This window comes from Platalea leucorodia, assembly GCF_965183815.1.
Source record: "Platalea leucorodia genome assembly, chromosome: 3".
Lineage (NCBI taxonomy): Eukaryota > Metazoa > Chordata > Aves > Pelecaniformes > Threskiornithidae > Platalea > Platalea leucorodia.
In genome coordinates this window covers 76,406,175-76,433,204 of record NC_138825.1, presented here as the reverse complement: position 1 = coordinate 76,433,204, position 27,030 = coordinate 76,406,175, and the positions used below count along the sequence as shown (strand labels likewise).

At 40.6% G+C, this 27,030-nt stretch overlaps 2 protein-coding genes across 4 annotated transcripts; both read left to right on the top strand.

The window, feature by feature from the left end:
- Positions 1–222: 222 nt before the first annotated feature.
- Positions 223–13,827, top strand: GTF3C6 (general transcription factor IIIC subunit 6). 3 transcript variants are annotated; one of them, XM_082307041.1, is made up of 7 exons: positions 223–532; positions 1,759–1,839; positions 4,618–4,681; positions 5,261–5,305; positions 5,440–5,553; positions 8,180–8,322; positions 13,720–13,827. In XM_082307041.1, exons 1-7 carry the CDS (start codon positions 467–469, stop codon positions 13,726–13,728), a joined length of 522 nt encoding a protein of 173 aa, XP_082163167.1. In that variant the 5' UTR covers positions 223–466; the 3' UTR covers positions 13,729–13,827. The 3 variants fall into 3 exon arrangements, with proteins under 3 accessions (XP_082163167.1, XP_082163166.1, XP_082163165.1); XM_082307040.1 differs by lacking the exon at positions 13,720–13,827 and having other exon boundaries at positions 5,443–5,553; positions 8,180–8,824; XM_082307039.1 differs by lacking the exon at positions 13,720–13,827 and having other exon boundaries at positions 224–532; positions 8,180–8,824.
- On the top strand, positions 12,639–26,454 carry RPF2 (ribosome production factor 2 homolog). The gene is made up of 10 exons (XM_082307038.1): positions 12,639–12,794; positions 13,720–13,852; positions 14,695–14,732; positions 15,422–15,461; positions 18,386–18,467; positions 18,560–18,636; positions 19,840–19,939; positions 24,325–24,427; positions 25,426–25,570; positions 25,931–26,454. The coding sequence occupies exons 1-10, from the start codon at positions 12,772–12,774 to the stop codon at positions 26,108–26,110; spliced, it is 921 nt and encodes a 306-aa protein (XP_082163164.1). The 5' UTR covers positions 12,639–12,771; the 3' UTR covers positions 26,111–26,454.
- Positions 26,455–27,030: the final 576 nt, after the last annotated feature.

The window sequence follows — 27,030 nt, the reverse complement described above, 5'->3', positions numbered from 1 at the left end:
GGACACGAAGCCCACTTGCAAAAGCTGCTCGGGCCCTGGAAGGCGGCTCCTGACCCAGCCGCCCCGCCCCAGCCCAGCTCCCTGGGCTGCCACTCCTCCTTTCCCCCACCCCCTTGCGGCTGCCCCTCGCTCCTCCCGCTCCCACAGCCCCGCATCTTACCCCCGACGCGCACCCCACCTTCGGGCTCCCCACTGGCCGAGCTTCACCCTCTTCCCCAGGGCCCCCGGCACCGCCACACTCCGGCCTCCCCCCGCCCCGCCCCCCCCCCCCCCGGGCCCGCTCCTCACGCCCCACCGCTTAACGGTCGCTCGGGCACGCGCCTCACGCCCGCCTCCTGCCGCAGGGAGGGGGGAGAAGCAGCGCGGGCGGGCGGGAGGCGGGACCGGTCGCCCTCTAAGATGGCGGCGTCCGGCCCACGTGGTCCGCGCTGAGGCGCGAGGGGGAAGCGGGGCTTTCACTGGCGACATGGCGGCGGCAGAGGGCACGGAGGAGGGCGAGAGGAAAGACGAAGCAGAGGAAGACGAGGTGGAGGTGGGTGGATGCCGGTAGCGGGACGCGTTGCCCGGGCGTCCCCTTTCGTCGGAGCAGTGTTAGGGGAAGGGATGGGGCCCGGCCGGGCCGGCCCCCTCGGGGCGTGCCCCGCCTGTGGACCCGGCCCGGCCTCCTCTCCCCCCCGCCGGCGCTGAGCGGGCCGGGGGGGCAGCGAAGGGCCTTGCGCCCGCCCTCCTCTGGGCTGCCGGGGCCGAGCACCTGCTCCGCGGCCCCAGAGAAGGAGGGGGTGGCCTTTCTCCTCTCGCTGTATCTCTGTAAGGCCTCCGGCGGGAGCCGGCGGCTGCAGGAGGGCCGGCGGGGCAGGCCGGACCCGTGAGGAGACCCGGGCGCGGGGGCCGCCATGGCTGCCCCGGGGCTGGTGGCGGGGTCGGGCACAGAGCTAAGCGCCTTTCCCTGGGCCTGTCGGGTTTTTCTGTCCCCGCAGCGGTCGTGTCCCGAAAGCTGTATCGTTTTGGCTGCTCTGCTACAGGTTTTCTGGAAAACGGCGTTGTCAGAAATCACTCTTCCAGTTTCAGTTGCTTCCTACGCCCCATAACATCTGAAAATACAAACTATTGCTCTTCTACTATTATGTATATTCATGGCTGCTTAGTAGATGGTGATTCTTGAAAACTCTTATGCTCCTTGAATAAAAGATTTTTCAAGGTGGCTATTTGTTTTGTTTCTGCATTTTCTTCACCCAAAACTGTAAGGAATTGCAAACAGGAATTGATTTCAAAGCAATATGTTACAAAGAGTTAAAAGTAACCATTTCAAGCAACACGTTGCTTAACCTCTCGCTATGGTGTCTTATTTAGGTAGGTACTAAAGCTTTGAAAAAACATATTTTGGAATATGCAACTGGTCACATTGTTATAATTCATAGATCATTTACCCATACCGATCCTCATTTTTCAAGGGTGAAAAAAGAGCCCCCTTCCTAGCTAGGAAGAAAAGGCCAGGAAATTCAGGTGTGAAACAGGTGTCTGATGGAGTAATGGGTCACTGTATTTCTGTGGGTATTGCAATATATGTCTGCCGTTTTCTCTGGACAAAATGCAGAACAAGTCAAATTTGGGGTCTGTTTATTCTGAAGGTCTGGGTCTCCTTACGCTGTTCTTTTTGGTTTGGGTTGTTTTTTGGTTTGGTTTGGTTTGGGGGGGCTTTTTCCCCCCCTCAGTTCAGGTGTATCAATTACAGATGTACATTATAAACTTATCTTGTAGGAGCAACTGGTCATGGTGGAACTATCAGGAATTATTGATTCAGACTTCTTAGAAAAATGTGAAAACAAATGCAAGATTTTGGTGAGTGATTACAGCACAATAGGAAAGGGGTAAGTCAGTATGCATGTGAACAAGGGACTGAGGCTGTTTTGAAATTCCTTGAAGTCAATAACATTTACATCAAATCTTTACTAGAGAATCGTGTGCACTGTCTTGGCCGTATTTGGCTGCATGTTGTGGGCTCTCTCTATTTCAGAAATGGCATGTGGTCTTTGAATATAGTATTATGTGAATATAAGGAAGGTCTTTGAATATAGTATTATGTGAATATAAGGAAATATTTTCAGAAGTATTTATAAGATAGGACCATTATCCCTTCTGATTTCAAGCTCTAAGTTCATTTTTTTCAAATTATGTATTTTACACATTAAAAAAATTAGTTAAGCACTTAAACTTGAACTTGAATACAGCTGACAGGTAAAGCCAAAATCTTTCTGAATTGCACTGTATTTACAATGGGCTTTTTTTGCAGATACTGCCTGGCAAGTTCAAGTGTTGTAAATGTAAAGGATAACTGGGTATTAAGCATTTGGTAAACAGTTTTGGATGTTTGCTTCACTGTGAGGTTATTGCAAGAATCTGGCTTACCCATCCTTTTGAGTTGTTTAATCACTTTCTCTGTATGGGACAAATTTTATTTGCCTTTCAAAGCCTACATGGACTGTGACAGCTGTATAGATAGTACAAGTACTATTGATTTGCAAATACTTTCTGAAACTAGACATTTATTATGGACTGAAAAGGTGGAAGAGAACATCTCGGAGTACACCACTGATCGGAATGTATCTGAGATGGTAGAGTCAATTCTGAAAATCTCATTACTGGTGGCTGAATGGCTACATATTCTTCCATAGTGTTAATGGGATTCTTTTCAATTTTGTGCTTTGAGATTCTCTTGTAATGTTACTAGAAAAACTTTAAAGTGTCCATACTGTATCCTACTCGTATCCACATCTACCTGCGCTCGCTCCACAGAGTAAGCATTTCTTGAGGCTTTTCGTAGTGGACAACTGTTGTTAAAACGCCAATAAAAGATCTGCCTTGTGTTATTCTGTTTAGCAAGTTTTCTGTGATGCTGGTCACATACGGGGAAGACAGTGCCCATTTTTGCATAGTCGAAAAAGGAACGCAAATAAAGTTTTGAATATTAAAGGCTTAATGCTGTTGCCTAGTACTGATGTGTTCATTTTTTTATTAATTTCCTGTAGTAAAAAAAAAAAAAAAACAAACAAAAAACCCCCAAACAAGAACAAACAACCAAAATTATGTTCTACATGTTAGCTTAATGCTATTGATGTTCTCAACTAATGCAGCAGAAAGAGAATCCCAGAGCTTAAATCTTGCTGATCTTAGATACTCTACGTTTTTTAAAAGTACGAAAGGGAAATTGCACAAATCTATATTAACCTGTGTGATATTCTATGTTTTACACAAGTTACCACGTAATGCCTCATCTTCAAAACTTTTAGCATGTGCTTATCTTCATGTCCTGAATAATGTTTATGTTCATGATGTACTATTAAAAGACATTTCGCTTTAATTAGTGTATTCTGTTCAGACATTAATTTTTATCAAAATACAGTTTATAGGTATATCATATTAAGAACAATGAGATCCTGGCCTGTGTATTTGGAAAAGCTCTGCTGTAGGGGAAGGGAATGAGCTGAATAGAACTGCTGCCTTACTCTCCCACTCCTTGTTTAAAAAAATAAAATTAAATAACAACAATTTCCAACTCCTTCACAATGTAGACATGCTAATCACAGAAGCTTCTGTGACCCTGCAGTTGCACTTCTGGTGCTGGTGTAATACTTTATGCTGGACTTCTTCACCTTGTGTATTTTCCAAAGACTTTTGAAAGTTATTCCACTTTATAGAACTTGTATTAATTGGAGCTTAGAAAATGACATCTTTTTTTCATGCAAATATTTATTTTTTTTATTTGTTAATTTAAAATGGAGGTTAAATTAATTTCCTAGAGGAAATAACAGCACTTTAAATTTATTTACTGTAACCTAGATAAACCATTGGCTGCAGTTTGATCTAAATTTCTTTGATCCTTTTTAACATACTAGAGCATTTTCTAGACCAGTTCAGCATTGTTGGTTTTGTTGTGATTACTAGAACAGTATTATCTGGTATATTCTTTGTATTTAATATACTTAAAGTAATATGTATGATGATAGACTGAAAAATTGCCATAACTTTTTTTTTTTTAACAGTACACTGATTCTGCAGTAAGATTGGCTAAACCCTTTGTAACAGTTGTAATCACTGCTTAACTAGGCCTCCTACAAAAACTGAAAGAAAACTCCTCCTGCCCCTGATGTTAAACATTGCAAAGACCTCAGGGTCAACTGTAATGACTAAAACGACTTTTATTACATTTTTTGAAGACTAATAAATGTTAATTTAATTGCATGTCTTGCTATTCTTTCAGGAGCCTGCTAGCTTCTGTAAAATCATATCCTCTGCAGAACTCTCTTATCCACTTCCATAAATCCTGTTTTAAAGATGTACTTTTCTTCATATGAAGCTGACTGTTTGAGAAAGCTTTACTGTCTTGAATCCATTCCTTTTCTCTAATACCAAAAGAAACTTTTAATTTCACATTTACCATGTTATGGAATACTTATTTTACTGTTAATACCTTATGTTAGTTTTTTTAACTATTTTTCTTTTCAAGGAATTGATGTAATCTGGATTCTGCTATATCTGTCTTCTCTGGTCTTACAGCAAGACATTTGCCTGGGCTAATAGAGACCTGACATCTGTGCAATTTTGTCCCTCTTTTTGTAGGGAATAGAGACAGAGAGGCCCATTTTACAAGTGGACAGATATGTATTTGCAGGAGAATACGAAGGTAGGAAAAATGGTGTGGATACAATCTCTCCTTTTTCACGTGACGCAAGGAATTTTCGTAACCTTGGTTAATGGCACTGCAAATGGAGAACGTGGTCCTGTGAGGTGCTGAAGTTCTGGGTGGTGTCTGTATAACACCATATAGAGCAGCACCAGTCTGAGTTCACTGCTAAATTAGCCATGCATCCATGTTACTTACTGGAAAGCATGTCTGGAAGCTGACTGCGGGGCGCACCAGCTGGTATTTCTGCAGGGCAAAATGTGGGACATAAAATGCCTTAAAGTAAGCGCTTCTTGTCTCCTGTATAAGCAGGACTGACATGTTGTGCAATCTGTAGTTCTCCCATTTGCCTTATGGTGACAACATTGATCTGGAAGAAAGCGATCTGGAATCCTCCCTTGTAGTGACTTTCAGTGACCGTGGTACTCCTGTCTGTTCCTGAGTTGGCAGCGTGGTTACCAGCGTTGGGCCCTTGCGAGAGGCTGGAAGTCAGAACGTTCCCAGAGCTGTGCCAGTGGGTGCAGTATCTACAGCTGATACAAATTAATCTCTAAGACTTTCTCACTTTGTTTTCCACAGATACCTTGGGAACCTGTGTGGTTTTTGAAGAAAACACAGAGCATGGTAATTGTTGTGATTTGATGTCCTGTTAGTTGTGGTAGCCTGGGAGGTTAAAAACATTTATCTTGTTTCAGCTGATAGTGGAATTCACTATAATGATTGAGTCTGGGGTATTGTTTTTTCTCCTCTCTTCATAGTAGATGCAGAAGGCAACCAAAAAGTACAGCTGAAATACAAGTGCCACACAATGAAGAAGTTGAACATGACACGGACGCTTTTGACAGAAAAGAAGGAAGGAGAAGAGAACGTTGGTTAGTGCCTCTGCTCTTATGCATAGGGACATGGATAGATTATGCTTAGGAGTGTCAGCCTTGATTAAGCGTTTAATTCAAGAGCGTGCAGGAAGTTAGAAGAACTTTCTTCTTTAGGCAACAAATGTGTATGTTTAAATACACAAATACAAAACAAAACACCAAAAAAAAAAAAAAAAGAGGGAGAGATTCCTTCTGACCAGTGCTGCCTCCGGAAGTGGCTAGTAGGAGATTGCTACAGAAGAGTGTAAGAGCAGGGCAAAAATATGCTGATGTTCCCTACTATGATTTTCTGTCATCTAAAAGTTTTGGCACTAGTTCTGAAATCAGAGGTGCTGTTTAGTAGTTCTTCATTGATTTCCTCCCCTTCCCCCCCCATCAATTTTTCTAATGACTTTTTGAGTCTCTCTAATTGTTGAGAATCTATGATATCCTTAGTAACAAGTTCCATGTTGTATGTGCTACAACTGAATTGTTCTTACTGAATTTACAGTTAACTGTAAATGAATTTAACTTACTTGCAAAGACACACCTAGCAGACCGTTCATATTGATTTTTCATTCTGTAGGCAGAACTCAGTACTCATATGTTTGCTTTATTTCAGTGGCGTTTTTTTCGTACGGAAGTCAGTGCTTTTACATAGTCAGATATTGAGTATCCTACTATATATAGTAGTATTCATTAGCAGTATCTTATTGCTTTTAGTTGCTTTTTTTTCACGCAAGTCAGTGGTACTGCTTCCTGTTTTGAGAATATGTAGCCATCTTACATAAAACATGGGCAGTCAGCTGGACATTGGTCATAGGAGGTAAAACATGAAATGTCACCTAGAATCTAACCCTAACCAAACATCAGCATTCTTATCAACAGCATGTGCCATTTCTTCCTTCCATATCATTAAGTAGGTAATATTAAACAATTATTTTTAAAGTACAATAGACTAGAGAATATGTTGCTTAATACAAAGGCCTGTTTTGTTCTGGAGGAGCAATAATGATGACACCTGCTGAAAGACACTTTGTTTCTGTACCCTGACAGAAGTTTAATGTTGTGCATACAAAGGAACTGCAACATCTTGTGAATTGGCAATATGTGCTGCCTAAAAATCTAAGTGGGAGAGGAATCCCAGTTCTATCTGGAGTCCGTTCGATACGTGTTGTAAGAGCTTGATATACTTGAGTTCAGGAGATGACACAAATTCTTAAGTGTAAGAAGATGTCATTCATGTACCTCTGATGCCATTCGCTATCATATTACCAGATGTTGTAAGATTTAGGTGAACAAACATTTTATTCTCTTTATTACATTTGTAAAATATTTTCTCAGCATTTTGAATTATGTTTAAGTTATTTTAAGAGTGTAAGGGTTATGTCTGACACCTAAACACAACAGGAACTGCTGTACTGGATTGGACCAAAGGTGTTTTAGTTCTGTGTTGTATTTCTGACTACGGACAGCAGTAAATGGGTATGTGGAAAGTAGGAGGAGGGGGACATATACATGAGTAATCCTTTCTTTTGGCTATCCTTCTGGGGTTCAGCAGTTTACGAATATCCTGATGAGAGTTTTCATCTGGAATATTATGCCTTTAGTCTATAAAGGCTCTGTCATCTTCACTTGCTTTTTGAACCTGTCTGTACTTTTGACTTCTACCACTTTTTATGGCAGCTAGTTTTCAAATCACATTTCTGTTGTATGGAAAAAGTACAGCTTTACTGTGGGTTTTCTTGATTGTTTGTTTGCTTTTGTGGTTGTTATAAATGTATAATCTGGTACTTCCAATGAGTGTGTGAGTTAGTTTGTTATCAGCATTAGGAGATAAAGTCAATCCCTACTTGTTTTCCCAGTACAGCTTTATAAACATCTGCCCTCTCTGACCTGTCTCCTCCAAGTAGAATTCTAGTCTCTGTCACTTTTTGTTGCATTTTTTTGTGGTTTGGTGTTTGGTTTGGTTTTTTTCTGTTTGTTTTTTGGTTTTTTTGTTGTTGTTGTTGTTTTTTTTGTTTGTTTGTTTTTGTTTGGTTTTTTTTGGAAGTCTCTTCCCATGTAGAACCAACTTTACTCTCATTGATTCTTGTTTCTCTTCTCTGGTTTTACGGTATGGGTTTAGCAGGACACAGTACTCGTGACATGGACGTAGCATAGTTTTGTATCTTGACATGCCTGCTTTTCATTACTTTCCTAATAATTTTATCTCCATTGTGGCTTCTTCTTAGAGACCGAGCTGGTGATGTCGCTGAACCACACACAATGCTTGCAGTATCTGCATAAAATCCTATAGCTATATGTCTTGGTTAAGTTGGTTTAGCCTATGCATGTTAATGTATCAACAGTTAAGTTTCTCTTAATTTTAAGCTGGTCATTCTTTACCAAATGCCTTTCTGTTATTCGTAGCCTTACTTTTCAAGGAAAATCAGTGGTTTAAGCGCCATGGTGAGACTCACTACAAAAACTAGTGTTGGTCCAAATTCTTGAAAGATATATCTTTCTATCCTAAGTGGTTCTTTTACTTAAATGTTGGTCAGGCTCAGCCTTCATAACAGTGAACTTAAACTAAGAAAAAAACCCCTGCTGTTAACTCTTAACTCCTTTTGTCACTAATATAATTTTTCTTTCTTTGTATCAGGTGGAGTGGAGTGGTTACAGATCAAGGACAGAGATTTTTCCTACAGCAGACCTAATACAATTTGCAGCTTTCTGCGTGAAAAAGAAGATTCTGAGGAGTCAGCTCAGGCCCAAGACAAATTGACTGAAGAGTCAGAGGGAGAGGTGAGTGGCGGAGGAAATTCTGACGTGAATTGTGATCTGGAGAAGCAGCACAGCTTGGAAATAGATGCCTCCATTCCTGTGCCTGACAGCCCTGCTTCTGGGGCAGAGGATTCTCCTTCTGGAAGCATTGCCTTAGATGATGCCCCTCCATGATATCAACTCTGATCTTTTCAGGATTTCTTCATGGAGTTAATGGGCCAACTTTTAAATGCCAACTTTTATAGGCTGTGACATGATTTCCAATTTATCTGAGCAATTAGTAGTGGAAAAATGGACATTGTGTTCTTGTGCATTGCTTTTATGTTTGGATTATAGTGGGGAGGGCTTAAGTGTTTTTTAAAAATGCTTATTGGAAATGCGTGTATCTCTACCTCAAAATTGAAGAGGAGGAAATGGTTACATGATTAAAAAAAACCCCTACCTTAGAAAAATGTTGATGTATTGCACAGTCTGGAATATTTTGTAAAAAGAAAAACAAAAAAAATCATTGTTTGATTGAATAAAGTCCTGAATTTTTCAAGTATAGCTTCACCTTGTGTGTCATATTCAGCTCCATACTATGTCTGTTCTTGTATGGCAGTTATTGAAAGAAAAATTCAAGTAAGTGTGGCTTTTATTACTTGTTTGATTACTCATCAAATTTCTTAGTTTGGATTTTCTCTAGCATCCTTTGTTCCCTTACGGATGTTAGAAATCCCTCATGTGGGAAGGGACTTCAGGAGGTCTTTTGTCCAGCTTCCCACTTGAAATAGGGTTAACGCTGAATTCAGGCCATGTTGCTCCAGGCTTTGTCCAGTCAAGTCTTGAAAACCCCTGTGGACTAGTCAGCAACTGAAATCTGGGTCTTCATGAGGTGTCTGTCACTCTTCCTTCCCCCATTTTGTATATAATATAATGTATGTTGTACAAAAGGAAGGGTTTTTTGTTGTGTTTTTTTTTTTTGTTGTTGTTTTTCCCAAGTAATGTCTTGGCTCTGATCTTCTCCTCTGGCATTTTTCTGAAGGTTTTTATGCCGAAGATCCTGTAACCGTGCATCAGTGGCTCCCAAACTGATCCATGTGACTGTATTGTGGCCCCCAGCTGGTCTGTGGGTTGATATTACATATTGCTGCATCATTTATATTGTCACGTAGTATTTCATATAAAAGTTGAGTATGTGGTGCGTTCATGATAATGTTTTTAAAAGCACAGCATTTTGTTAAACATAAAATGTTTTCTTCCTGACCTTTCTTCCTTCCTACCTTTGTCTGCCTCCCTCAAAATAGTTTAACTGCAACAGTGCTGTGAGGATGGGAATACCTAATTAATTCCAGCATAATTATGTAATACTTTAATTAGTAATGATCAGAGAAGTTCACCCACAGCATTGTTCACAGCACAGGATCAGTAAAGATAAGTCATCAAAACAGTGCAACGGTTTCAAACCATCAATCCCACTATTCAGTTTTTGTATGTAGAAGCAACTTGAATCATGGGGGAAGAGGAGGCGGGGAGAGGAAGGTGAGGAAGAAGAGGGAATGTGTTCTGTCCGCCTCCAGCCTGGGTACGGATCTTTCACATGGTAGTGTCTGCACTTCAGGTTTCAGGGAGGTGGCTCAGCCTTCCCTCTGGATTTAACTGCAGTCCGGGGAAGTTTAAAAGCATTGTTCAAACTTGGTTTGCGTGGTGCTGATAGACAGATGATAATTATAACTGGAATAACGATCTCGGGAATACTATGAACCGGTATAATGCACGCTCTTGTCTGCAGTGGGGAGCGTTTGTGGTGCTGGGCTGCGCTTGCTGGCAGCTGAACCTCCTGCTAGAGAGACCGGGGGTGCTGCAGGTAGAAAGCACTCGCTATCGTAGCTTCTGCTGCTGAGAACAGAGAGGTGCTTCCAAGAGTTTATTTTTCCAAGAGCTCCAAGAGCCTGTCAGCATGCAGATGTAGCAACTCTCTCTTATGTTTTGTTAACCAATTGCTAAATCTGTCACTATGGATGTGCAAATCTTTTTTTATTATGTGCAAGGAGTATTCTAGAAGAATTGGTGACTGACCTTTTTCAGCCTTTTCTTTCAGTAGTGTACCGAAGCTGTTTCTTTGTTCTAGTTTATCTGGGAATAATTTTTTTTAACATTTTAGGCGTATCATAAACTATGAGTACCTTCATAACAATGGTTTTTAGATTTTAGATGTTATTTATAATGCTCAAACTTTTGTTTCTATTATTATTAGCCCTGACTTTTGCAACGAGACTCACTCTTTACCCATCTCTTCCTCCTTCCTCCCAGAAAGCAGCTGCTATGAGTCCACTGCTGCTGATAGCAAATTCTTCAGCTTTACTGATTTCACCCCAAAAAAGCCCAACAAGTTGGTTTTTTCAAGTACAGTTCAAAATTGGTGGGTGGGGGTGTGTGTGAAGTAAAAAGGGTATTGGGTAAGTATGATAGCTGGACATAGGCTTACTACCGTAATCACCCTTGCCTGGTTATTCTATATTGTTCGTGTCCTTGTGCCTAGGCACTAGACCATCCCAGTAGTTCCTTGCCATGTCTGGTATTAAGCACTTTTTCTGTGCGCGTTGTGACAGTTACCAGCGTATGCGACGTTCAGACTACTGATAAAATAAGCGTTCGTTTTCAGTGTTAGCACTTAAAAGGTTTTAAAAAAAAACTTTGGAAAAGATTCGGAGACAAGCGGGCTTACAACAGCAGAGTGCAGCACATGAAGCGCTTAGCTCACAGGAAGGCTGGGAGATGGGTATGTTCTGAATTAGATGTAGGCAGGCAGGGGATATTTTTCTGCTTTAGGTCTTTAGATTTCGATGGGTAGTTTGGCTTTCTTGTACCTTCAGTTTTCAAGTCGCAATCAAACGACTTGTCGTCTTTAGAGAGGTTGTAGAAAAGCTCTTTGTCTAGTTAAAATCAAAGGCAGTATGTCAAGCGTCCAAGATCTATTAGATCAACTTTTGGCATTTCGTACTGTTTTATATACTCTGCAATGTGTAAATCTCTCAGAGGAGAGAAAACAGAAATATTTTTCTTGTCCTGGGAAGGCACAGGCTAGCCGAACCAGTAGCTAGGACTGAAACTGGAAGGGGAGGTAAGTAAACAAAAACTGGACAGAAGTTCATGACCAGGCTGCTAATGCTGTGCTAAACACCAGCTGGAGGAGCAAATGCAGCAACCTCAACAAATCTGAACAGCTCTGCAGGCTTTGAAATAACGGGAAGCTTTTTGGATTAAGAGCGGATACCAGTTTAAAAGTGCTGCTACCACATTAGGGATTTTAGGCAGAAATAAATCTCTGGCAGTTGGTTTCTGTTAGGTGTAAGGTCATGTTCTGTAGTCGTAATAGCTGCACTGGCCTTTCCAAGTAGGGAAATTTGGGGGGAAAGAGGGCTTAAAATGGCATGCTTTAGCTATACACCTTTAGTGGGGCTCCCAGCGCGCCAGGGATGAGAGGAGGGTAAGCAAGAAAGGCAGAGACGAGTTGGTCAGCCGCTGCCGCGGTTACGTGCAGTTACGCGCAGTTGCGTGCAGTTACGCGCAGTTGCGTGACTGCATCTGAAAGGGTTAAAGCCAAGATAGACAAAGCCACCGCATCAAAATGCCTCCTGAAAGAATCAAAGCCTAGCGGCAAGGAGGGTATTTTAAATATCTTAGTCACTTAGCTAAACGAAAGAAAGGCCTTTGTGATTTAGAGGGTCGTTAGAATGGTTGTAAGGTAAGGGGGCTCGGGGATCACCCCCTCTCAGACAACGGGGCCTTGGGAGAACAAATGCAGGGGAGACGGGAAAGCTGCAGGGGGTGACAACAACAGCCCTGAAGGTCGCGGTCCCGGAACGCAAGCGGCGGTCGCCCAGCGGGCACAGCGAAGGCGTCCACCACCCTTCCTCTGGAGACCCCCGACGACCACCAAGGCGGGGGGGGCTGCGCATGCGCCTCGTGCATTTGCATATGTTAATAAGTTCCAGGAAATCTCATGTTTATGTAAATGAATTCCGGGAAACACTGTGAATGCGTACGACTTTATCGCAGATAATCTCTGAAAGCCTGCCGGGTCGGGGGAGCGCTCGCGGCGGAGAATGCCCAGCGCTGCCGGAACGGCTACCTGCTGCACGGGAACTTCGTGGCTACCGAGTTTCGTTTCAGAGACTCTCTGAATTTTCCCTTTCTCCTGTGGGGAGATTCGGACTGGGAGGAGAAGCGCGCGTGAGTTTTTGTCTCACGTCATTATTTGCGCGTTCGTTAATTTGCACCCACGGGAACGAAAACGTTCCCGCGGGTGGGGGCGCCCCGACGCGCGCCCCGGGGGCGGGCGGGGCTTGCCCCGCGCATGCTCACTGCCCTCGCCCCCGCGCTTTCCGGCGCGCGCCCTGCCCTCCCCGCCTTCCCGCGGCGGATGTGAGGTACCGGATGATGTTGCCTGACGGCAGCGGGGCGCGCACGTGAGGCGGCTGGGCAGCGATGGAGGCGCTGGACCGGGTGGTGTGAGTGTCACCTCACCCCCTCCGGGCCCGCGGGGTGGCCGGTAGCCGGGCAGCGGCAGCGGGCCCTGGGAGGAGGCGGGGGCGGCTGCGGGGCCCGGGGCGGCTGTGGGGAGGGTTGCAGGAGGGGAAAGGCCTGCGGGAAGCAGGAAAACCGAGCGCTGCCGGCTTTGTATTGGTGGCAAGAGAGCCCTTACTCCGTTGGTAGCTGAAAGGAACCGTGGTGACCGGCTGGCGTTGAACTTAGGTACTTCTGTACGCTTGAAGGAGCAATCTGCACCTGCAGTTGGAAGTACCTGTGTGGGGCTGTTTGTTTGTTTTTAAAGAGAAAATAAATATAATGCTTCACGGAGAAGATATTAAAAGCTTCACGTTCATCTAGTGGAGAAATGTAGTTCTTAAGCCGTCTAGTTATTCGTTTATATAAGCTCCCCGCCCCTGCTGAGGCTGGTGCATTTCACCTAAATCCTGCACGGTGCTGCTCTCTGGTCCGTGCCAACGCGTATGCAGTACTTGAGCTTTTCTTTCGAGTGCCACCGATTGAGGAACTTTGTTTTCTTCTCATGTGCGAGTCTCTGACTCGGGGAGGGGACTGGTGTGAGGGGAAGCTTTCAGCCTGTCAGTAGTCTGTGGGAATTCTGGTATAGCTTAAGCTCTAAATTAGCAGAATCTGAAAAGCCCAAGACTGGGTAAGATCACCTTTGCTAGCTTGGGGGGGCAGAGAGGAAGAGGAGTGGCAGTAAAACGCACTCATCTGAGACTGGACTTTTAGCATTGATTGTAGTTCTGCAGGTTGGGATTAGTTTGAGTCACTGAAACAAGTTACTTGAACACCGCTTTTTCCAATTCTTGGGGTTTTTACTGTTTTCTGTGTTGCCTGACTATTGTTACTAATATTAAGTTTTAAACTGTTAATTTATTGTTACAGAAAGCCTAAAACTAAGAGAGCAAAAAGATTTCTTGAGAAGAGAGAACCCAAACTTAAAGAAAATACAAAAAATGCTATGCTCATAAAAGGAGGAAATGCAAACTTAACAGTGACTGAAGTGCTTAAAGACATTGTAAGTTGTTGGACATAGTACGCGACCTTTAATTACGTAAGCTTTTGTGCTACACCAAGAGTACCTTCCTTTCTCTTTTTCTTACAATTTGCATGTTCTCTGCTGCAAGATCAATATTTTCATGTTCTCCCTATTCCCCAAGTCTTGGATTGACCCGTACTCCAAAGGTGTCATTACCTGCCCCTCGATGGAGATTATTTTCTTCCAGTTTCTTCTTTGCCAGAAGTTTTAAGCTTATTCTCTTCGTTATTTTTTCCACGCTTGCCCAGTATGTAAGTTGAAATGTTGCAAGTCCATTTGGAAACAAGAGGATTAGGTACAGAATTGGGACTGGATCACTCAGCTGAAGTTGTATCGCAGAATCCTGTAAACTGCTTGTGTGTATTGATATGGAGCTTTCAACCTCTCCTAAAACTTAAACATACCAATCCTGTCTCCTAACTCCATACCTGAAAATATTATAGCTGTTGCTACACTCTTCGTTGTTTTCTTACCATCTTATGCCGATGATAATCAGGTTGTTGTTCACTGCCTGGTTTTCCTCATGCCCGTAGAAGCAGAGATTTCATTACATGGCTTTGATTTCAGCTGTTTCTCAGTTACTTTGTTATTTCTTAGCTTCTAGAAATAAGTTCTTCTGCAATTAATTTGGAACCAAGATAAGTACTACTAACTTGAAGAGTATTATTGTGAGCAGAGCTTTTGAAGTGACTTCTTTTCTAGACTGATTTGCACAATTACTCTATATCATGTGATCTTGTAAGTTGTAGGGTTTTAGAAAAAGCAGTGCTGTGTACTTAAATGTATTAGAGATAACACGTGTTTAACTTTGTCTTTCGCAGTATGCCGTGAAGAAGCCTTTTGCTGTACTGTATAAAAAGTAAGTGGTCTCACTTTGATGTCTTTGAGTCTTCTGACAAGACAGCTTTTGGTAATTTCAAAGCATGAATAGAGATGCTGGCTAGTGTGGGGGCTTGCAGAAGGGGTGAGATTCATCATAAATTTCACTAGGCTGGAAACAAGCTACACGTGATCAGTGATGGTGCTGAGCCCAGTTCTGTGCCTACTGTTACAGAGCAGGATTCAGCAAACTTGAACAATTGGCTTCTCTGACTGATGTGTGCAAACAGCTTGTGAGGTTCTTTGTCCGGTGGGTAGGCTGGAGTTCTTATATCTGAATTCTTATAAATTTGAGTTACAGATTATAACGATAGATACGTCTTGCTCAAAATGGGAACCCGGTATCTGTATGGTGTAGTGCAAATTTAACATTGGATGAACAAGGAAAGGCAGTTGTTTATGAAGTGTCACTGGTGGTGGTCTGGAAGTCAGGCTCCAGGAGACAGGAAACGTGGAGTGAAGTACTTAAAATGTCAACTGCGGCACTAAGGAACTCTTGGCAGTATTAATATGGCTTACGGTTTGAACTGAAACTGAACCTCTACTGCTGGGGTTTCCAGTAGAGTGCAGAATTTTAATGTTATCAGAGAACTAATTAGAAGTGCTTATCTGGGCCTGTTCTTTTGTTTTTTCTTAATCTTTTTCTTTTTTTCTCCCCCCCCCCCCCAGGAAAAATATTACTAGGCCTTTTGAGGATCAAACGTCATTGGTAAGTATAAACCATATCTTCTCTTGTGACATTTTACAGCCTTCAAGTCATGAAGAACTTTATCGGGGACAATTTGCTGTTACTCTGTGAGGAAGTAGATGAGAAACAAAGTTTATAGGGAGTTTGGATAAGTTGAAGGTAGGGCTATGTCTAGATTTGTGGTGTCAGTAGGCATATTTTTCCTCTGGCTGCAAGACAGAATTGTCATATTGTGAGGACTTTGTCTTTACCTTAAATGCATGTTTCTGTAAACTGACAGGCAAATGTAGGAGCCTGTAGTGCTATTATAAGTAACAGTGCTTGATATGAAAGGAAGAATAAATAATTTTATTTTTATTTTCTAAAAGTCAGTCCTCTAAAGTGCCATAGCTTATGAACAACTTGTTTTCAATTTGGTGAATTCATAGGTTAAAATAGTTAAATGGAGGGGTCATAGCTTTCTGTGACTTCCTCGTGTTTGAATAGAGGAAGAAAAGCCCAACAGAGTACCACATGCATCAGCTGTGCAAGCGTGAGATGGTCGCTGAGAGTTCTGTTCCAACATTCAGTCAAGAACTGCCAGAAGAATGTGCGATTTCAGTTAAATATCTGTATTTGGCCTGCAAAGGGGTTGCAAAAGTGGCTCTTCAGAGGCTTGGAGGGTATTTTGGAAGGGTGTGTGTATTTGGAAATAGATTTGGTGATATGCCTTTGTCTGGATTTGGTGTTGATTCAAGGTTTTAAGGTCAAGGTAATTTATGAGCAGGAAGGCAAAAAATAGAGGAGCTAATCCTAAGATTATATCGCACATATTTTCACTTCAATTGAAGCATTACTTTAACTGCTGAAATATGTCTGTCATCAAAGCAGTATATGTATTTCCTTCAACAAAATGAGAGAAAGGAGATAGTGATGTACAGCTGTGGTTTTACAATAAAGACAAAAATGATTTATCCCAAAATAAGTTGTGTGGTTCCCACTGATCATGATTTGGTAATGTTTGCTCTGTGCCACTGCTGACTCACATAGGGAAATAAAGGTCAGCTTTCCAATGCGCGAGGCAGTTGTTGAAATAACTCACTGAAAATGCACACTGAAGTTGGGAATTTGGGGGTATTGTATTAAATAAATCTGTGCGTGAAGGAAAAAAAAAAATCAATATATACCCAGTGGGCACAAATGCACTTGCTTGTCTGAAAAGGATTGTGAAAATAAAGGGGAAACATATCTAAGGAATTCTCTGTAAATAAAAAGGGAGAGGAGGGGAGAGAGCTAAGGATCCTTAGTGATCATTAAGGATCCTTTTTAAAAAAGTGAAGGTAGCCAATAGTCAGTGCTAGAGGAGTTGCTGAAGTTTTATTGGACAGTTGAGTTAAAGCATTTTTAATGTGTCAGGAACAAAAAGTCATTGCAGTTGCGGCATAGATACACCAGCATAAAAAGTTACTTCATCTGCATTAATACTGATGCTGAGGTTCTGTAGGATGTGCTTCTGTTCTGTTCTTGGCATGAAGCACAGTAATGCAGCCATCCCTAAAATATTATGAGTGGAATGGAAAACTTACTGTAGGCAGCAAGGAAGGATTTGCAACATTATTTGCTGAAACTAAATCTCTTACAATCCCATCTTTAATTCTTGTAACCTCAAAACAATGGGGTTAGGTCATTGAGAACAGTGTCAACAAATAATCAGAGCCTAGAAAGATATGTAAAGTCAAATCAAGTTGTTTTGTTTTGTTTTTTAACTTGGTTACAGGCATTTTTTTAAAAGGGCAATTTTGCAATGTATGTGATGTTGCAGTATATGCAGGACACTTTTGAGGCATTTGAGTTTTGTTGCATCTTTTTAATAAAATATCATACAGCTGTTGGAGAATTTACATATATCAACACACAGTGATAAACAGGGCTGTATGAGCACGTGTTTCAAGTGGATGGTTCTGTTCTTGATCTGTCTACAGTCAGTATTTTTCAGGGACCTGGTGGCAGAGCTCAGCACCGAGCTGTGTGATTTGTATGTGCCTGTGTATGTGTATTTGTGTAATCCAGCCTAGGATTGCTCCTGGGGGGGTGTCTCCTGAACTTCCAGAGGGGCAGAGCTGCAAAGTCCTCTCTGAGCTGCTGCTGTTGCAGGGGTGGGAGGAGATGCAGTGGTTTGTTCTGCTTCACGACTGCTCTGGGTACTGTGGTTGATACACAGAACGAGGGGCTGCCTTGAGAAGCAGCAGTGCATAAAAAGGCTTTGGAGTTGGACATCCTCGGAAAGAATTGCTGTAATGTTCGCTCTGGCCATAATACTTTAATAGGTTCTCTATCTGCTCTACCTGGAGAAAAGATCTTCTCTATGATAGTCACCACTGGCTTGGTTTTAACTAGCATCTTAGTCTTAAATAATGAATTGATGTGAAGTTGCTCTGTAGTAGGACTCTCATGCCCAAGTGTGAGAACATTAGATATTTGCAGATGTTCCTAGACTTGCTGTTGAGGGAATTAACTGGTGGTTCAGAAGCTGTTAGGCAAAGCTAATGATATGCTGCATGAAGCTTAGCTGGGTAACTAAAATGAGGAATTACAACTGCAGCCAACTTGCAAATACTTACTCTTCAGGCAAGAAGTGGTTGAAGGTATCTTATGTAAAAACAGATAATGAGGAATTATGAAAAAGGCCATTACAGATAAAATGGCAAGAAAAAAATTGCCTGGCTTGATCTTTAAGACTGCAATGGGAAATAAAAAAAGAAATGAATTGTTGTTTGAACCTTGAATCCAGTTATCAATTTTAGCTTATGTGGACCTGGACGTGCTCAAAACTCTTCTGGTAAATGCAGTTGCTCTTCTCATTAAGCATCTCCTGAACTCACGTGTTTGTGACGTGTACCTTCACCAAATATTTTCAACACTACAAACTGGAACTCATGAGGTTTTTTTCTTTTCCTCGACTGTAGGAATTTTTTTCCAAGAAATCAGATTGTTCTTTGTTTCTGTTTGGCTCTCATAACAAGAAGCGACCTAACAACCTGATAATAGGTAATATGTCTCACTTGGGTTTGTATTTGAATGAAAAGTCTAGTTTTCAATGAATATTTAAGTAGCTGGATTTTCTTTTTTCACTTTCACAGGTCGCATGTTTGACTATCATGTCCTAGACATGATTGAGCTAGGCGTTGAGAAGTTTGTATCCCTAAAAGATGTTAAGGTAAGGAATTGCTAATTCAGTATTTCAGTGACATCTGCTGGTGGATTTTTTGGGTGCACTGGCTTTTTCTGTGCTTTTCAAGTAAGGACAGGAGTTGTTTAAAAAAGCGTTTCATGTGGTATATGAGGATTGCTAATTTGTGTACCCCAGAATGTTATTTTTATTCTCTGCTTTTTGTTTAATTTTGGTTGTTTTGAGCAAGCTTGCAACTTTCTTTGCAAATTATTTTTTTTTAGGCTTGGTTTATTGCTAATGTTTTCCTTTTTAATTAAAGAGGTACAGTTACAAAATTGCTTAGTCAGGTCCTGCTCATGGTAGGTTCCTATATAAACTGGCGTAGGCTTTGAAAACTGAAATCATTTTTCTCAAATTGTAACCAAAGAGGTTCATTCTGCTGACCGAGATGATTCTGAAATTTTCTTTAACTTTCAGTAGCACGTAAATGCCAGTTTTCAGGGAACTATACTTAATTCAGACAGGGATTTAACATCCTGATTACTTAAACGCAGAGAAAATTCACCTTTTATGGCTATGTTAGGCTCATTTTGGCAAGACTAAAACATATTTCATATGTGTGTACTTTTGTATCAAGCAGTTCATACACTGCAAAAATAAGGAGTTTTTATGGTCTTTATTCTCATCACAGTGTATAAATTAGCAGGACAGTCTAGAGGGATCGTGAAGAAATGACAGTTTATAAAGGTGAATCTTCCCCTTGAAGTCAGATTGTAGAGTGTATCTTCATAACACTGTTTATAGCAGGGAAGTTATAGTTAAGTAAATGTATTTGTTGGCCAGAATTAAAATTAGGTGATTGGCTAAAGTATTCTTTTAGCCTTTTTCATGTACTCTCCAGTGTCAGAAGTACAATAGACTTGTTTGCCTCTAATTTTACTTTTCTTATTAGTAGTTGCAGTCAAATTCACTTGTTTTCACCACAAGGTGTTATCTTACACATTTTTTTATCATCTCTTTTTTTTAATCCAACACAAAGGATAATACAATTCACCCTTTTAAAAACAAAGACCTTCCATACACATACAGTGTTGTTCAATGAAAAAAAGTGTCTATTCTGTCCATATTGATCACAGGTCAGAACAATTTTTTGTTCAGTGTCAAATGGCTAACCACCTATTAAGTCAATAATACGTTCCCTAATACAGTCTGAATTTTTGTTCTGTTTTAAAATTCCTTATTCTGCAGAACAGTAAATGTCCTGAAGGAACAAAACCTATGTTGATATTTGCTGGTGACATGTTTGATGTAAATGAAGAATACAGAAGACTGAAGAGCCTTCTTATTGGTCAGTATTTTGATTATTTGCTCAGTAGGATTGCATAAATCTGCGATAATATGATCTGTTGGGAAATGCTGGTTTGTCAATAAATGTTTATGTTCAGCACAGAAAGAATACAAGAACAGGCACTTCTAAGTATCACATCACGTGAAATTAAAGTTAACTAATCGTCAGGACTGTTAGAGGGGGGAAAAAAATAGCCTAAAAGACTCCGAAGTTGAAACTTTGTGTTCACTAAAATTCATGACTTTGTGGGAAAATGCTGGCATTTTTCAAAAAGTCTTTACCTTGTAATTGTACTGGATCATCACCTTTCTAACTAAATAATATTTTTGAAGTATCTAATTTTAAATCAGTGGATTAAGTTCAGAAAATGGGATATTTTTGCTTACAAAGATGTCAAATCAGTATAATTGAGCTTGTGTTTTTATAATGAAAGCATTTTCTGTTTGAAATATGACCAATTCTAACAAAAGTGCCATTGATCAGAGTACTTGGAAAGAACATGTGCAGTAAAAACCAGCTGTAGATAATAGCCGTGTCATAACTTCAAGGCAGGCTTGGAGCTTAGTAAACAAACTGGCATAAATTTTTTTACTATCTCAAGGTTGGAGGCTCTGGAAGATAAAGCACATTGTGGTTTTTTTCTGGGCAACTACAAAGAATGATTATACTTTTCTTCGGGTAGCTTTTTGGGACATAGAAGTCATATGGTACTGTATCTCTTGACACTTAAAAAACGCATCTTGTTTGGTGGAACTAGATCTAGTAAGTAGGGTGGTGTGTTTTTTCTTTTTAATAGGTTTCCTAAAAATAGAATTATTTTTTTTTTAAGCTCTGGTAAAATAGTGAAACTGGCCCAATAAGAACAGTCTTGTTCTTTCCGTTCCATTCTTGGGTTGTATCAACTCATAATCTTACAGCTTTGCAAGATCTCCCTTTCATATAAAATTAATATTGATTGGGCTCTTTTTTCCTAGGCAAACAGACAAGTGATTGCTCTTTAGAAACAGACCTTAAAAATGAGATTCCATCCCCCCCCGTAGTATTATAATTCCTTAAAGCAAGATGCTCTTCTGAAATGAGACTGAAAAGGGAGCAGGAGAGGAGAAAATTTGCATCCTCTCAATATAGCTGACTGGTTCTTGGGGATAGATGAAGGGCTAGTAACTGTGCTTATAAACCTTTGAAGGTGGGTGAATATTGAATACGAAGATAAGTGAGTTTTAATACTGCATGTTTGTGTCACTCTGAATGAATATTTACACTGCAGGAAGCAGGTGCATTATTTTCTGTAGTGTATCTTGTTCAGGCATCTGCACAATGTTGGTGATTGGCATCCAGATGTGCTCATGCACCCCATGATCAAACAGCTTGATACCTTAAATGGAAGACATGCGTCGTTAGATAGTTGCCAAATAACTAACTAGTCTTTCCTGTCCTATTTCTTTTGATGCTCATCTGTCCTTTCTCCTCTCCTATTTATTTGCCTTTAATGACTCTGCAGTCAAATGTACTCAAATCGACACCCAGTCTTTCTTCTTGAATGTACTCCAAGTACTCCAGGTCTTAATGTTCTGCTGACTTCTACGAAATACCTGAATGCAAAACAACAGACAAAGGAAAAGGAGTGTAAAGGCTCGAAGGTATCACTAACCAATTAAAATCATTTGGGTAATAATTTGACCTACTTCAAAGATGCCTTTAACTGATAGGGAGGAACTGATTCTTTCTGTTCCTGCAAAAGATAGTGCTTGTAAGATGCCACTCTATTGCTAAGAAAGATAGAAAAATGTCTTTATAACAACTGCAAATATTTTGGTACTGTAGCAGTATTGTTGGGATCGCAGAGGGAATATGAGATAGCTCGCAGCTTCTTGCCAAAGCAATGTGATGCTGGCGAACAACCAAGCTTTCATTGATTTTTGTGCTATAGAAAGGGTTTATGCATGTTTGGAATATCATTTTACGGCAGTTTCTTTGTAAAATTAAAGGCAAGGGTGAATTCTTGTCTTCATGGTAACCAAACCCTATCATCTGCTTAAACTGTGAAGTGGAAGAAGTTATATAGGAGAAATAAATGGCAGCTGCATTTTTCTTTAGAGACCTGGAAGACAGAGACATCCCATTCTTTCTCTTTTGGTTTTCATTGCCTACTGATGTGGTAGTGTAGGAATTCATTCACAATGTAAGTCCTTGGAATGCAGTTCATGAACTTCTAATAACTTCTTATGCCTGTATTTATAAAATGTTTCACCTCTTACAATGCTACCTGCTTGCCAGTTCTGTTACTGCATACCCATTTCATCCTAAAAATGGCTAGGCGCTGCGCGACTTGCTTATACACTTTCTAAAATGTTGGTTTCCAGGAGACCTCTACAATTTTGGGTTGAGCATCAGCTTGTTCTTCATACAGCCTTCCTCACACAGACTTTTTGGAGTGTCTCAAAAGATTTGTGGGTTCCTTCTGGCCAAGAAAGGGGATGGCTGGGAAATGTCTGGGATGTAGTTTGCACTCCGATGATGCTAACCATAGCTACATAGGTTACAATGTTACCAGCTTTTGGATACAAATTGATACAAAAAGGAGTGTATAGACTCATGTTCCAAAATAACTCAGGAATTTAATCTGGAAATGGAAAGGTCCTGTGAAGCTCTCTTCAGGAAAAAGTGAATTAGAAGTTCTGGAAACATGTTGAGGACAAGGGGGAGAAAGAACTAGGAATGGAAAGTAAGGAGAAAGCAAGTCTCTAGTCCAACCAAAGCAAGAGTTGTAAATTAAGAGTACATTAAAAAAACTTCAGCTCTCTGGGTATACTGAAGTGTAAGGTTTCTGTAGCTGTTCAGCATTGCCAGGAAACAGAAATTCCTGACCACCTGCATTTGTTGGAAGAGATCATCCTGTGGGTAAAAAGATGTATGATGCCACAGGAAAATATGAAAGGGAGGTGTTGCCAATCAAACCACTGTAAATGTAAGCTTGTGTACCTGCAGAGAACTAGTTGAAGGGAAAATATATGCCAGAAGCTAACAAAGTGTTTTATTTGCAACTTTTCCTCTAACTACAAGCTCAACCCACAAGAGGAGGAGAGAGAGTATTTAATTGACCAAAGAAATTTCCTGGCTAGCTTCCAGCTGATATTTGCCAGCAAGACTTTGTTTTGGATGTCACTCCAGTGCTGATACTCTTCAAAAAGGTAGTGGAGGAAAAGACAACTAGACGAGGGATCTGAAAATGGGACAGAACGGAAAAGACTGATGTGTTTTGCATCTGTTAGCAGTTCTGCTATGTGTCAGCATTGCCCTCTCATGTTTATTAGCACACCTTGTTCCCTCAGTCAAGGTCACATTCTTTCTCCACCCTCTGCATATGTTGGACAGATTGCTGTGCTTATTGCAAGCTCGGTGATTGCACAGTATTTTTTTCGTAGCCTGATACAGGAACCTCACTAGAGACGGCTCATTTTGTATTTAACCTGTATTTCAGCGTTGTCTTTGCAAACTAAGCAAGTATTTAAAGTGTCTTGTTTTCATAGTTACGTGTTGCTTATTAAATAGAGAAAACATTAATTGTAATGATGAGTACTGCTTTACCTAAAGGACAGAAGTGCTTTGTGGTGGGGGAGGTGTGAAAGAAACTATATTTAACTTTTTCCCCAAGTCAGTGAGAGAAAATGTAAGTAAGAGTAGACAAGATACAGTTTCGATCTGTTTTGTGCTGGTTTTGATCCTTCTTCATACTTGTCCAAATCTGGCTCTAATTAAGAATCTTAAGTATCAGTTTGTTGAATGGTGTCTTTAAACAGATATCTGAACTAACGGCTTCTCTGTGTCCATCTATGTTCAGCTGAGCATGAACTGGCCTAAACACAAAATAAGATATGTTTCATTTTTCTGACTTTAGAGCTGAATATTTAGAAGAATAGACAATGCAATTATCCCAGTTAGCTTAATAAAACTAAGTCACTGCTCTGAAAGTATGTTTGATCTTCTCCATGCACTTATTTTTAGGCAGTGGGTATATTGGTACCAGATTATCTCTGGGAAGTCACTGTGTTCCTGTCAGGATTTCTACGCACATTTGGTTTCACCAGTACAGGAGCTAACACCTGTAATGTTAAGTTTCTCCCCTGTGTTTTGGCTGGGCTGAAGTTTTAAGTAGCGGATATTGTGCGAGATTCCCATTAAACATACGGTTTTGGATTTTCTAGAGCCATCCCATGTGTAGCTGTGCTTAGTTTAGATGCAATAAAAGTATCTAGATAGGCAAGGAGTTCACATCAGTGATGTGATGTGGGTCCATTATGAAAAAAACGATTTGTTACAGCCGTCTGTTGGTTTGGTTTTCAGCCAAGAAACCTGGCATTTATTCTTTTAAAATACTCTTTCAGATTTCTTCAGAGGTCCTAGTGTGCCCAGTATCCGTCTGGCTGGTTTAGAGTATGTTTTGCATTTCACAGCCGTAGATGGGAAAATTTACATGCGAAGCTATAAGTGAGTATGTGTTTTATCTATTTGTTTGCTTTTTAGTACACCTGTCAACTCTTCCCCAAATTTAGCCCATAGTTGTGTAATTGAACAGACCTGAGCAATAGTTTGCTGCATTTAAAACATGTAATGTGTAGAAGTGTTCCAGCATAACACAGTAACTTGTACAGCAGAAGGAAAACACTTAAGCCCTAAACCTGCTGCTTCCTTCCTTGTTGAGCTCCCCCTTCTAGCTAGGAGGACTGCTCTTCGTATGGTTGGATTAGTAGGGTGGTGTGAATTAACTTGGTGAAGTCAGAGTCGAGTCTTAGACTTCATAGACTTAGTCTGTTCTCAGGCTGATTTCTAGGACTCTCCTTGTTTAGGTGTTCATCAGAGAACATCAGGCGGTGGGCTGCAGCCAGCGATACACAAGGAAAAACAGGAAAAGGCAGGACAAGACAATCTTTCTTGCTGCGTTGGTGTTCACCCTCACAGTTCATGGCCTTGCCTTAGCAGGCTGTGAGCACTCATAGCTTGTGTTCCATGTGATTTTGATTTCTCTTACAACAAAACCACTTTTATCAGTCTCATTCTTCAAAACAAGCAAAGAAAGAACTTTCTTGGTTAGTGCTCAGATTATTTTGCTGTAAATGACAGTAAATATTTTTCATGTCCGTTAATACCCAGGGCACTATTTTGAATTTGGGGAGTGATACAGCTTTCAGGGTACTAGGACAGAGTTTAACAGTAATACTGATAATACTAGTCTCATTTTAAAATAATAAAAAAAAAAAAAAAAGTTACTGTAGCCAGGTTATATTTTGGATGTGTTCAAATCGTGATGGAACAGATTTAATATAGTATAAACTGTTATTGACAGACATCTTTCTCAATAATAGAGTTAGCAGTAGCAATTGTTTTTAATAGTCTTCCTAAAGGGCAGGTTCAATCCTGTAGTTCGGAAGACAGATAAATCTTTATCACAGAGGACAATGTTGATTTTGTTTGGTTTTCCCTTCTAGGGTGCTTCTGAAGAAATCTGGCTGTAAAATACCAAGAATTGAACTGGAAGAGATGGGACCTTCCTTAGACCTGGTTATGAGGAGGACACATTTAGCTTCAGATGACCTTTATAAGCTGTCTTTAAAACAACCAAAGGCCCTGAAGGTATGTACCTTGGAAAGTATATTACTTCCAGATCCATATGTGAAGAAGAGCAGAAGCTGAAGTATTAATTATTGTGTATTTGACCAAAGCTTACTTTTATATAGGCCAACTGATATTTCTGGGGCCATAGCACTTTTGTCGTGATCAGCTGGCATACAAACTCTCCTCTGGTAGCATATAAGAGCAGAACAAATCTTAATCTCTAAGCTCCAAATAATGTACGCGGCCTTGCTTTTAGGCACTTGATTTGGTAGTTTAATTACTGGTGAACATGGTGATGGTAAGGCCAGATATCTGGCTTCTCACCAGAGCTCCTGGCTCTCTCTACTCAGAAACACTAATGTTCTTCTTCACTTACAGCCTAAGAAGAAAAAGAATATCTCCCATGATGTGTTTGGTACAACTTACGGTCGAATCCACATGCAGAAGCAAGATCTTAGTAAACTGCAGACGCGAAAAATGAAAGGGTTAAAAAAGAGGCCAGCAGAGAAGTCAGCTGAAGATGGTGGGGTTAGTCCCAAAAAGTCAAAATCAGCTTGATAGTCTGGAACAGCTTTGAAAACTCTTTGTACCTTCAAATTTAGTATATATATTGTAATATAACTGTGTCAGGCATAAAAGATTCAGCAGCTGTTAGTTTTATAAAAAAATCTTTTTAATCATTGGTCATTTTAAAGGGAACATGGGGGTATTGAGCTTTAACATGGAACTGGTTATTTAAAATAAAAAATGTGATATAACTTGCTTAGTTTTCCGAAGCTGAGTATTTATTCTCTTGGTGTTAGCAAACATATGCTAGTCAAGCAGGTGACTCATTTCCCAGCTTTATGGCTATTATGTTGGGAACCCTTGATCAGTCAACTCATCTTGCAAATTCTGCACAAGACCAGAGTAGTGTATATGCGTAACATATGCAACACAATTTCTCGGTTCGTTTATTGTTTATGTATTTCAGGTTTTGCACAACTCAATAAACTATAAACCATTTTCTAAAGTGTGAGCTCACAATATGTGCCTGATGCTGGATTATGTTTTTAACTATGGCACCAAGCCCTACTTTACACTTGCAGAATCAGGAGCAATTAAGGTGTTTTTGCTGTGTTCATCACCATGGTAGCAAAGTACCTGATGTTTGCTTTAGGCATAAATGAAACCTTTACAGTTTGAATTTCAATCATTGATGCTTGATTTGTGCTGAGAATGGAAGCATGTGAAGCAACCATGAAAGGGGCAAGTCTTTTCTGCTTACCCTGCTTTCCTTCTAAGTTTGTGCTCACGAGTTAGTGAAGACTCAATTAAAAACTTGCGTAAAGGGGGATGAGAGTTTAAGAGCTTAGCGAGACTTTGGTGTGGTGTTCTATGTTTTGGAACATAGTGAAAAGCCTTGCTTTTATTCTTCTGCTTGTCTCTTTGGAAGCTATTACTCTGCCCTTTAGCATAATTATGATTAAAGTGTACAC

Coding starts and splice junctions, on each gene's coding strand:
- GTF3C6 (XM_082307039.1), top strand. CDS start 467: ATGGCGGCGGCAGAGGGCACGGAGGAGGGCGAGAGGAAAGACGAAGCA. Junction 4,682..5,260: donor ATTTGCAGGAGAATACGAAG/GTAGGAAAAATG, acceptor TGTTTTCCACAG/ATACCTTGGGAACCTGTGTG. Junction 5,554..8,179: donor GGAAGGAGAAGAGAACGTTG/GTTAGTGCCTCT, acceptor TCTTTGTATCAG/GTGGAGTGGAGTGGTTACAG.
- RPF2 (XM_082307038.1), top strand. CDS start 12,772: ATGGAGGCGCTGGACCGGGTGGT. Junction 13,853..14,694: donor CTGAAGTGCTTAAAGACATT/GTAAGTTGTTGG, acceptor TGTCTTTCGCAG/TATGCCGTGAAGAAGCCTTT. Junction 25,571..25,930: donor AACAACCAAAGGCCCTGAAG/GTATGTACCTTG, acceptor CTTCACTTACAG/CCTAAGAAGAAAAAGAATAT.